The sequence below is a fragment of the Rhyacophila brunnea genome, unplaced genomic scaffold (genome assembly GCF_057557595.1).
Source record: "Rhyacophila brunnea isolate RB1 unplaced genomic scaffold, BYU_Rbru_1.0 scaffold_8, whole genome shotgun sequence".
In the NCBI taxonomy this organism is placed as follows: Eukaryota; Metazoa; Arthropoda; class Insecta; order Trichoptera; family Rhyacophilidae; genus Rhyacophila; species Rhyacophila brunnea.
This window is the reverse complement of record NW_028233350.1, coordinates 19,718,900-19,731,289: the sequence shown is the minus strand read 5'-3', so window position 1 is coordinate 19,731,289 and position 12,390 is coordinate 19,718,900. Positions and strand designations below refer to the sequence as shown.

Below are 12,390 nucleotides of genomic sequence, written 5' to 3'. Positions count from 1 at the left end.
TAATGAATATGTTTCGAGGGTTTTTGATTAGGCTGGATGGCTGCCAATGATGTCTTAAGATGCGAATTTTTCCGTGAACGGAACGCCGCTCATACAAAAATGACGTCTTTGGACGTCCCACTTTAAACGGGAGTTTACTGACGTAAATCAATTATTTTAAACATACAAAACATATGTAATATGTTGAACACACGACATATCGCACCCTCGCAACTAAACTGCCACTATCCAAAAAACGTCAAACAGAGAAAATCAGCTTTGAAGTTTGAACCTTTCGCATTTTTGTACTTTATATTGAATGAAGTTTTGACTTGAATTTGATGACTTAAAGATATGAAATTTTCGGTACATATACTATGAACGATAGACAATGAAACGTAGTAATTAACTCAAAACACGTAAATTTGGACTTGTGGCGGTTTAGTTGCGAGGGTGTGATATATTGGGAATATCGTCACATACTCAGAATTGAAACAGAATTTATTTTTACCACTTGAAACGTAAATTGATTTAAATTTTTTATTTTTACAATAAAATTCGCGGCGTGCTAGGTACATACACCTACTGGCAGTAAAAAGGTTAAATTATTTAGAATGTTATCTTCAGAGTCCCAAATGTGTTTTCGGCAAGTTCCGTGAGAAAGTTTTAATCATTTTTTGAGAGTAGTTAGCAAAGCACATAGCTATGCTTTCATATAAAATTGCCAATTTTTACTAATACCCGGTTTACACGTGCATGGATTTACTGCTGACAGTAAGTATTATCGCGGCCATAACAGGATCATGTAAGTTGCAAGATTGCATGCATGAATCAAAAAAGTTCGGAAGCTTCTGAATTTTCATGTGACAGTTGGAATTATTCAATATCTCCACCTGCGCAGTAGAACGATAGTGACGAACCTGCCGGTAAAAAAATTAACTACACCGCGTGCAATCACTTTGGGGTTAATCGATTTTCACAACCTGTCAAATAGTACTATAAAATGACAACATCGCATAATGCTTACCTTTGAAGAATGAGATTGGCGAGACAGTCAGCACTTTTACATGTAAACAGTTATCGCGATAGTTTAAAATATACACTATTGCTGCAAGTAAATCCATGGACGTGTACAGGTGCTATAATACCCTTTTGACTTAGGCCATCCGCGCACGTGAATACTATAAAAAGACATGACTGAAACTCCAGTATCTAGCTAATGTATTTCAATGGCGGCTAGCTGACGGCAAGACTGGAATCTGTTTCAAAACGTCCGCGACTGAAACCGAAGAGATGCGACATGCTAGTCTCCCGGTCTCTGTTTCCAGTCACCCATAAAACAGTGGTACCAACATCAGTAGATTCAATGAAAAATCAAATTTTCTTACCAAAATTGGTAGTATGTACTGAACTGAACAAGCAATAACAATTCAAGACCAACGTTCCCTCTAATTTTTCTATTGTGTGTGCGGATCATCATGCGGAGCAGTGGAACCCCCCCCCCCCCCCCTTATAAGCACACATACAATTTTTCATTAAAACTTTTTATATAATAATATTTTTGAAGTATTTATTAACGTACAAAATTAACATTTTTGCACAGATATATCCGTACTTTCATCAACAATTAATGTATGAAACCGAGACTTAACGTAATTAATCAAAAAATTCTTTTTTAATGACTGCATTAATGCATTCGACAAATTCGAATGCATAATTTTTACTTCGCCAGCTTTCGGGAATATCTGTGTATTTAGATACATGATTATAAATATCTTGTACAGAAAGCATAGAAGCATTTTTATTTTTATAGCTAATTATCAATGAACACTTTGACTAGATCGCAACCAGATTTTATGCGCTCAGCAATCTCAATCCTATTCTTTCGTTCTTCGGGTGTTTCTGTCATTATTTTCAAAAATCCACCTCTTCAAATTTTTCAATTTCGTAATAGCATCCTAGTGTTCTTTTTGACTTAAATGCATTTTTAAAAGATACAACCTCCATTCAATCCACTTCTTTCCAGACGTGAATTCTCCTTGCATATTTGACCCAATCATCTGTTTCCGAATGAACAAATATATATCACCAATTCTTACTTTTTGCGAATGCATTGAAGATGGCATTTCTGTTTCGACGAATTCAGAGAGCCATTCCAATTTAAATTTATCGCCGGATTTCTTTGCAATTATCGCATTTGAAATATCACATCCACTCCGTTTTGACATTTTTAGGGGATAAGTTGTCTATATTAATTATTTCTATATTAATAAGTATAGATTACTGATAATTTTGTACTATATTATATTATGTTACTGTGCAAGCAAACGTATTGTTCACTTATGTAGACCAAACACACCTGAAGTTATTACTAAAATGTGGCAAAGGAAACATTCTTTTGCAATATTTTTTAGTGAGGGCTGTGCGGGGGATGAAAACATGTGTGCGGACACGTTTTGGTATGTGTGCGCGCGCACACCTTACAGGGAACATTGTTCAAGACGTCAAAAAATAAAAATGGGCGAACCGATTTTTAATTTAAGATATGTGGCAGATATTGAGAAACACTCCTACTGTCCAACAAGATGTTCTTGGCTACGTGTTAAAACTGTGAACTAACAAGCTCCTCCCATTTTCAACCGCACTTCGATCGAAGCGCTTTCCGGTTAGCGACGAGTTGTCCACGTGTTAAAACTGTGAACTAAGAAGGTTCACCTACCTTTAACCGCACTAGCACTTCCGGTTTTCGTCGGACAGTACCTGTATAATTACAGGCTGCCAGAATGTTCCCGTAAAGATATTACGAAAAAAGCTTGTGGTTGACAGTTTGATGTTATGAGATTATTAGATTTCAGTAGCATGTCACTGGCCAGTTTATGAGTTCCATCAGCAACCAGTTTGTCGGATTTTAGTTTCTGCGTGAGTGGATGGCCTTAGCATTCGATATGTATTTAGAAACACATTTTTAAAGCTCCATTCGGTTTTAGGCTATTGTTAATGGCATAATGCCGTAATATGAAGGTAAAAAGATGATCAATATAATCGAAATGTCATTGACGGAAAATAACATTTGACAATTAGTGCAAGTTGTCAGTTTTGACAATAAATGGTATGGTTTAAGCAGTTCCAATTCTAACATCTTCCAGGCATGAATTCTTTTTGAAGCATAGAATATATTTAAATAGGAATAGCCTATAATATAGATATTAGAAAAACATCTGACTGAGTAAGATTCGAACATACATTTGAGCGCAATATTTTTTAATCTAATATAATAATGTCTTCAATCTAGAATAAAAAATTCATGAAATTTAAAAAAAAATAGGATAATATTGTATGGATGCAGTAATGGCACACCTCTGTGGGTCCCCTTGTGTTTCTGAGAGCCGTCGAATGACGAGGCTGAGGGTGCAGAGTGACTTGTTGATGAGGCCACCCTCCCGCAGCCGCAGTTTGGTGGCACCTGTCTGACTCGCTCGCTCCGACCCTGCCAAATCCACCAGATTCAACTGTGATACGTTTGCGCAATTTTCTTCTTCTGACGACTCCGAAACATGCTTCCTCGACTCGATTATCTGTTGTGGGTTTAAATAAAGAAATTACTTTCCTCCCGATAAGGACAGACTGAGAGGAAAGATCGAGAAAATCTCAAATAATTTAGACATTCTTTTCCAACTTACAATTTGAAATATGGTGTGTGACCTGCTGCTTCTTTCGTTCATTTGCGTCTCTCCCGTACTTCGGTTTAAATCACCCTAAGAGAAAAATACACGGATTAAAAAGTTATTTGAGTGCTTGTACTTATTGGCATAAATATGTTAATAATACAACAACCTCAATAATCCGGATTAAATTAAATTTTTCTAAAAAAAAAGTTTTCAAAAAACTTACTTTATATAATGGTGACTAAGCAATCAGAAAGTTAAAAGTTTCTATGCTAAGAGATATCTTCGCTCAATGAATTGATTATTACTCAAAATATTATGACAAATCAAGATTTAGATACATTTTAAGTGTAAAACAATGATAAATGTATCGTAAATACACCATTTTCAGACAACTTTTCTTTGCTCATTGCATCAGTGTCGACTAAATATTATATAATGTTGGGGTATTTGTGATCAATTGACTTCAAAGAAAAGCCTCAACGGACATAATAGCGCCTGTACACACGCATCGATTTACTGGCAGCAATGGTGCGTATTTCAAGCTATTGTAACAATAACTGTTTACACGTAAAAGTGCTGACTGTCTCTCCAATCTCATTCTTCAAGAGTAAGCGAGACGCGATGTTGTCATTTTATGGTACTATTTGACAGGTAGTGAAAATCGGTTAACCTCAAATTGAGTATAGTTTTTTCTGACAGATTCACCACTATCGTTCTACTGTGCAGGCGTAGATCGAAAAAATCCCTAGTGTTGCTTGAAAATTCAGAAGCTTCCAAACTTTTTTGATTAATGCATGCAAGATTGTAACTGCAGGATAATACATGTTTATCCATACATTTTCTTGTTATGGCCGCGATAATACTTTCTTTTATTTTGTTAACATTCATGGTGGAACTGCATTGTATTGCTGCTTAATTTAATAAAAAAAACGCAATTTTTTTTGTAGTACTTATTCCACTTTTAATCAATAAATTAGGACCGGTTTCGTCCGCCTCGAGGGACATTTTCATCTGAATACATTTTTTTTTTAAAAACAATATTTATCAAACAAAATTCAAAGCGACAGAAATAATATAATAGGTACATAAATTATCCGTCCAATAATACCTTCCAAATAACAAATTAATTTAAAATTAATGAGGTTGAACATTAATATTTCACACTACATCAGGGGCACTAAGCAAATTATTTTAAAATATTAACAAAACATAAAATCTGCTAAAATAGGTGATATGGGACTACTCATTGCCAAACCATTAATTTGTCGATATATGATTCCATTAAATTTAAAGAAATTCTGGTCTATGCAACAATCAATCACAGATTTTATGTTTTTTGTCAACAATGGATTAAGATTCTTCATGTGTATGAAGTCCAAGATTGCTGTTTTTAAATCCATTATTGGGACACTAGTGAATAAACTCACAACATCAAATGACACGAGTTTTGCATTCAAAGGTACAACAATATCTTTGATTTTATTAACTAAATCTAAAAAAATCTTTATTGTAAATTTTGGTATAAAATGTAATTTGTGTTTGAACAAGTGCAACAACACGAACCAAAGTGGTATTTATCTATTAAGTTGTGACTCTTGTGTAGGATCAAAGAACATTTAGCCTGTGCCAAAAATGGTAATGAATCTTCACCTTTTGGAAATCATTAATGTTTAAATAATCACTCGTTTAATATCATTAAAAATTTTAAAATCCTGCATTTGAATGAGAAATCTATAAATTGGATAAACAGGAAATCCTAGAGATTAATAGGTATAAATTTTTGCCCAATTCTAATTTGTTAAATGATCAATTATATTCCGTCTTCTCCGTTATTATACCCTATTTAATATTTGGGATTGTTATGACATAACTTTATATATTGTGCATTATTTATTATTTTTATTTAATTTTGACTCATATTTTGGTTGTATTTGTTTTTGTATTCGATCTTACTTCAATTGATAATATTGCTTATTTTATTTTTTTATATATTTTTTATTGTAAATTTTGACTAATCATAAATATTTGTTGATATTAATGTTATTGTAACTGTTAATTGTTTCATATTTTAAGTTTTGTTAATATTTTAAAATAATTTGTTTAGTGCCCCTGATGTAGTAGGTATGAAATATTAATGTCCAACCTCATTAATTTTAAATTAATTTGTTATTGGGAAGGTATTATTGGACGGATAATTCATGTACCTATTGTTATATTATTTCTGTTGCTTTGGATTCAGTTGAAAATGTCCCTCTGAGGCGGAAGAAACCGGTCCTAATTTATTGATTAAAAGTGGAATAAGTACTACAAAAAAAATTGCGTTTTATTTATTAAATTAAACAACAATGCGATAATACTTACTGACAACAGTAAATCCATGCACGTGTTAACGGGGTATAAGTCTGGACTATAATCATAGTGCAGACAAATGAACTTCATTGTAATTTGTTAGTTTGAAGCAGACTTGAGAGTGGGTTGATTGTTTGAGCCCTGTACCAGTTGAAGTTTAGCGCCTTGTGGTGAAGGTTCAGTAGAAATTTTTGAGATGTCTTTACTTGAGGCTGTACAGATACTATCCGTGGCTCTATCCCTTAGACCTAGGCCACACCGGGCAACTATGGTTGTGCAGCCAGTTGCGCTACCAGACCAAATGTATGCAGTTATATGGACTATGCCACACCAGGTTGACCAACTCGTCGCCCAAGTCGCGCAACTAGTTAGTTGGGCAACCAGTAAAATCTCATTCTTGCGTTCGGTCTGGTTTCCCGATCTCTCTGGTCGGGCGATTGGTTGTGATGCATGAAAACATATAGCTATATATTGAGCACCGCCACTAGGCAACCGGTCGCCGGCAGCCACGCCGGGGAGAGAACGTATTTTTTGCTGCTTCGACGTCCATCTTGAAAGTGAGCGGATTATTGGCTCCCTCCCTGGTTGCCTGCAAGTCGCCCGAGTAAATCGCTCGAGACCACAGTCGCGCGACTGCCCGGTGTGGCCTCGCTCTTAGGTACGTTGACATACTTCAGTTTAACCAGATGTATGTCACAAGCGCGTTTATGCACTACAAATATGTGCATGTAAGGTTGGCCATAGAAAATGAGTGTGTATACACGCTGTACTTTACACTCAATACGGTTGTTTTAAATAATTAAATACATTGTTCACAATACACTGACATTCTTTAACCATTCATTTCAAATAACATTCATAACAACCATTAATTCTTTAACCAATATACACGTCTTTATGATATACTTTTAATATATTTCTAAATGTTTCTTTTTATTTTTTCATAGAAATTCATGGTACCGCAGCCGGGTACCACCATTCTAATACCTCTTCTACCACCATTCTAATACATGAAAATTCACGGGAGAGTGAATCATGGTAATCTGTGACTTCATGATATACCCGACAAACTGAATAAAAAGCAATGGTAGTGGTGGGATTGATTCAAAGACGTTTCGATTATCAAGCTTGCACGCTGCCAATTTCATTATTCCGGCTATCGGGTGAATGTCAATTTTTATGTATACGATTTTCCTTTATCGATATAGAAGAAAACTATTACTGTAAACACAGACCTATGAATCACCAACTTTTGAAAATAATTATTTTGAATTAGTACTGACAGATGGCAATATAAAATTATCATATTACGCGTTTAAAAATTGTTAAAAATACCAATTGGATTAAAAATATACACAATTCACCATGGCTGGTAGTAGACATTCTCTGTCTGACAATGGAGAACAAAAACAAAGTTTCACTTCTGTCGTGTGTGTTCACTACACTCTTCATATAGTTTTTTTAGTTAAACAAGGTGTAAATGAGAACTCTATACCATTCTGTGTGTAGGCTGAAAAGTATCTTAGAAATCGGAGCATCGGTTGTTTGCTCTCGCAAAGTGCAAAACTAACCTGTCATTGACGATATCAATTGGGAAGACAGTAACTGGATTCAATCAAATTGCTTTGAATTACTCATTTCTTGTATGTATAATAGTTAATCCTACATATGCTATAAACAAATGGTGAAGTGTCCAGTTATGAAGTATTGGGTCGTAAGTTTAAAACCTGAGTCTGGCAAAATTCACATGTTATTTTTCAATGTGTGTTTGAATTCAGAGCATGGACCTAATAAGTTGAACCAATGGCTAATATTCATTTCTTGAAAAAAAAATCTGTTAAGAAACCCATCCGGGAGGTGGCTAAGCTCCACATCAGATTGCGATCATAGTCGATGATGAATAACCTGTGTCCAGGTATCTATACCATTTGAAAATATATTTTAAAAGTGAGTTTTTAAGACGGGGAGGTAACACTCTTCATACCGTGGACACCAGCAGTTTGTATGCTAGTCAACAATTGAAATGTATATACCTTCCGCATGAGTTTGAGCACTTGAAATGGTGTACTGGTTACTTCTTCCGTGCACTTGACGCTGACCTGCCCGTTAAGATCTTCGTGCACCTTTAAATCTGTTTTATTGACATCTAGTAGATCGCGTATCCTTTCATTGTAAATTTCTATGTAAGAAACCCTACAAATAAAAATGAGTTTTCAAATCCTGATACAGGATGCATCATTATATTTACAATGAATTTTTTTATTTATTTACATTTTACAAATATAAAGGTCGGTACTGACTTGAGCAAATTTTCGTGAACGAATGGTTCACGCATACGAACGTTCGTGCCGATTAAAACTTTTGTACACAACTTTCTTGTTCGTGTGCATAAAATCCCGCTCCAGTTTTTTTAATTGTACGCGCACAGCCGTTTGCAGATGTGAAGAGGTCCAGACTGAGCACACAAGTTCTTTGATGAAATCGAAAAAACTGACAAGCCACGGATAGTGTTTGTGCGTGCAGAAGCATACACAAATGCAAATTTGACCTTGTATAGACATGAGCAAATTTGCGCTCACTGCGTTTGTGCGTGCAAATTTGCTCAAGTTAATACCAACCTTTACGTACAACACGTTAATAGAGATTATATTTTTTGGCCAAAACTGAAATGAAAATAGGACTGGTATAATATTTATCTGCAAACCATATATTTGTCACTATGACTTAACATAATATGTCACGTAAACATGATAAAACGGATGATATTTAAGTACCTACCAGTTTATAAAAAAATATCGAAAATGTCGTGTTCGGTAATAATTGTTTCAAAAGTACATTTCTGTGAATTGTTTATGCTCTTATCGTGTAAAGTAAAGTAATGGTTGTCTTATAGGCACGAAAACAGATTTGTAAACCAGTTCAATAAAGATGCCTTCCACTAGTGCTATAAGTCTAATTTAAAAGTATAAAATGTTTGTCGTGGAAAATTCAACAAATATTGATCTAATAAAGATGTTCACCGGGATTAATAAGACTAACCAAGTGTTTTATTTTAGAGTAAATAAACCAAAACAAAAGTATTACACTATGACATCTGCAACTAACAAAAACTCAAAAAGTTGATTTAATCATACACATACATAATATGCTATATTTAACACTTTTTATAATATATCCAATCGTTTTATTAAGTATTGTTCATCATATGAAATGAAAATTTGAAAAGAAACAATACTATGTGTCGGCTTACCTCAGCAAAAAGTCTCTGTCAACTCTGGACTCGATAGTACTAAATATATTTTGAATTGCCAAAGGTATGACCCCAGGCGATTCATCATCTCCCATCATTGTAAACGTTTTTCCAGATGACGTTTGTCCATAAGCGAATATTGTTCCATTTATGCCATCTACGGCGGCGTCCACGATGTCTCTAGCCACCTTGTCATAAACATCTTGAGTTTGACTTGTCTCTCCGAAGACGTTATCTGAATAAGACAATGAAATAACATAACAATCGGCACGAGATATAATGCAATAGAATGTAAATTCACTAATACTGACTACGATTATGTCAAAAAGCTCTTACCAAAAGTATAAATTGTTGAATTTCCAAACTGTTCTATCGGAAAAATAGTATTGTCCGAAACTCGCCACAGCGATTGCTGGTTGTCATCTATTTCGCGCTTTATCAAAGGGCGGACTTTGATAACAACTTTAATATTGTCAGCCATTCTAATTCATCATCCACGCCATTTATCAATTGAAATACGTAAATATCAAAGGCTTTTATTGCTACATAAATTTAATGTTACAAAAATTTTCGCTTACTATAGCATAGCAATTCGGCCAGTAAAAGCAAAACGAACAACTTTTTAAGAATTTCAAAATTCAGGGATACAACATAATAATAATAAAAATTGCGCAAAGATATAATATAGATAATATTTATGGCAGCACCGATGATCTTCGATAATATTATTTGCATATCGATTTATTTTAGAAATAAAATAAAAAAAAGCATTTATTTCCATTTTTTTTCAAAATATTAAATTTTTCGTGCATCAAAGTATACTACGTTATGTTTATATAATAATTTTTAGGTTCATGTTACATAAGCTAACGCATTCTAACCGCTGCAAAGATACACGAAGCAGACTCGTACTGCAATATCTCGCATGCGCACTGTAACAAAACGAACTATCATCCATCAGCGCCATCTCTGTGCTACCAACGCACAGTAGGAGAAAAGCCCAAAAACGTGACCAAACCCCAGTAAATGAATTTTTGAAATGGGGATACTTGAGTAGTCAGTCAGGTAGAGGACTAAAATGACTGCATTTCATTGTGAAAGGGGAAGCGTTTTGACCATATACCTTCATCGCTGCGTCAGTTGGAAGCAGGTTGGAAGTTAGCCTTCGTGGAGAGTGTACGCGTTGCGCGCTAAACAGACGAAAATAACGGTGACTTCGAAAACCAATAAATTTCAAGTGAAGTGTTCAATTTCAATTCTGCGACATGAATACGACTTCTGGAGGTATGTAGAAAATATTTTTACATTGGTTGAGTCTAAACTTAATGTATAAATTCGACGTGCCCTAGAAAAACCATGATAAGTCTGAAAATAGCGTTTTAAGTTTTATTAGCTTTTTATAATATCATATTTTTTGTGCATGTCCTGTAAAAATATGATAAGATAAATATAATCTAGCATAAAAATTGACAAAGTTAGGTTTTCGACAATGGTCGACCAAATTTGTGTTCACATAAATATCCGAGGAGTATAGTCATATATCAATAAAAAAAGTGTACTGCGTTTTATTTTACGAGTAAGAAGGTTGTTATACTTGCAATAACAGTCTTTAACGGAGATCTTAATATACGGCATCGTTTATATTGACGTATCACATTAGTTTTGAAAAATATATTGGTTTATCTTCGGAAAATATTGGAATTTGCAGTAGGTAAATGCAGTTTTAGTTAAAAAGCTACTCACTAGTCACTAGTACTAGTGTTTTATTATCAAAATATTATATTATTGAATATAAAACAAACAAAATAGAAAAGAATTATTTTGTACTAATATAGGTAGGTACTTTTACTATACTAAGACACAGTAATAATGTTTAAATATTGATTATTCATTATATTGATTCATCAGCCAATTTCAATCCACCGCAAAATAAAGACCTCCACAAGCTTTCTTCGACTATTTTCGGTTAATTACTCTTCTACTTAGATACCCAAAAAACAATGTTGTAGGTAATGTTTAAGTTTGAAATTGTTATATTATTTGATATTAAACAAACATCCAATAGAAAACGATATGGATATATCATTATAATAATTCACTGTTTCAATTATTTAGATGAGTAAAAAAAGTATGTAATTATAAATAAACTTAATTTAAATAAATACCCAGCAGAAAACGACATATTTTAATTAAATATTATTACCTATCACTAGAAAACAAATTGTTTTGCAATTAAAAATGTACACACCTAAAATATCCGATCATGTCCGATCATAATGAGGCCCCCCACAGATTGGAGAACAGGTTTTGTTTTTACGAGAAATGGATGTCAGCCATTTGCTCAACCTATTAGGTACGTACTCTGACTCCGACCACAAATTGAAAAACAATTTGTATCTATTTTTCAGACCCATGATTCAAACTCGGAACCCACGATGTTATAGGCCGATGCTTATACCTATAATATTATGTTTTAACTTCAAAAAATTATTTTATTTTCGGTACAGTATGACACATTTTGATTAAATTAGTCTTGTACATCGATAATAACAACTAGGCAGTATTTTCATGTTTAAATTACAAAATATTTTATTATTTAAAAGGAAGGACTTATCTAGCTAGCAAATACAAAAGAGTTTATTTTATTATTCTCTTAGTAAAATTCTTACTAATTACGGAATAATATTTATGACTTAAGAAAGTGAAAAAAATCATTTTTACTACTCTTTCAAATGGTGAGAATTTCCGAAAGGCTTACTAATTGATTTGTACACATTGGGACCAACTTAAGCTCATTGTAAAACTTAAATACGTCCGACGTGTTAATTTTATGTTTGCAATAATATAAAAGGGTATATATTATTATTACTTTGTACATTGAATGTTTCTCGAAAACGAGCTCTGTGGATTATAAATTATTATTACATGTCGGTCACCTAAAAGAAAAGATTAGCCGGGTTTTTTGAAAACTTATTTTATCTATTATTTTCAATAGAATTTTACCGAAAAACGTGTATAATAGTCAGTTTATGAATCATTTGTTGTTGTCTAGAATCTAGGTAAATAATATGTATGAGATGGGATTAACATATTGTGGTATCCCCGGTAGGTATAATATCAAACAAAATATCAATTGGTTTTGAA

General features: G+C 33.6%; 1 protein-coding gene across 2 annotated transcripts in view; it reads right to left on the bottom strand.

The window, feature by feature from the left end:
* Window positions 1-9,847, bottom strand: part of LOC147064009 (uncharacterized) — a 35,457-nt gene extending 25,610 nt beyond the window's left edge. For both annotated transcript variants that reach the window (XM_085959155.1, XM_085959156.1), the window contains exons 1-5: window positions 9,583-9,847; window positions 9,247-9,481; window positions 8,030-8,189; window positions 3,660-3,734; window positions 3,337-3,554 (exon numbers count right to left, since the gene is read on the bottom strand). In XM_085959155.1, coding sequence (XP_085815281.1) covers window positions 3,337-3,554; window positions 3,660-3,734; window positions 8,030-8,189; window positions 9,247-9,481; window positions 9,583-9,727 — 833 coding nt within the window. In that variant the 5' untranslated portion in view covers window positions 9,728-9,847. The remainder of the gene's footprint in view (window positions 1-3,336; window positions 3,555-3,659; window positions 3,735-8,029; window positions 8,190-9,246; window positions 9,482-9,582) is intronic.
* Between the last annotated feature and the right edge of the window lie 2,543 nt (window positions 9,848-12,390).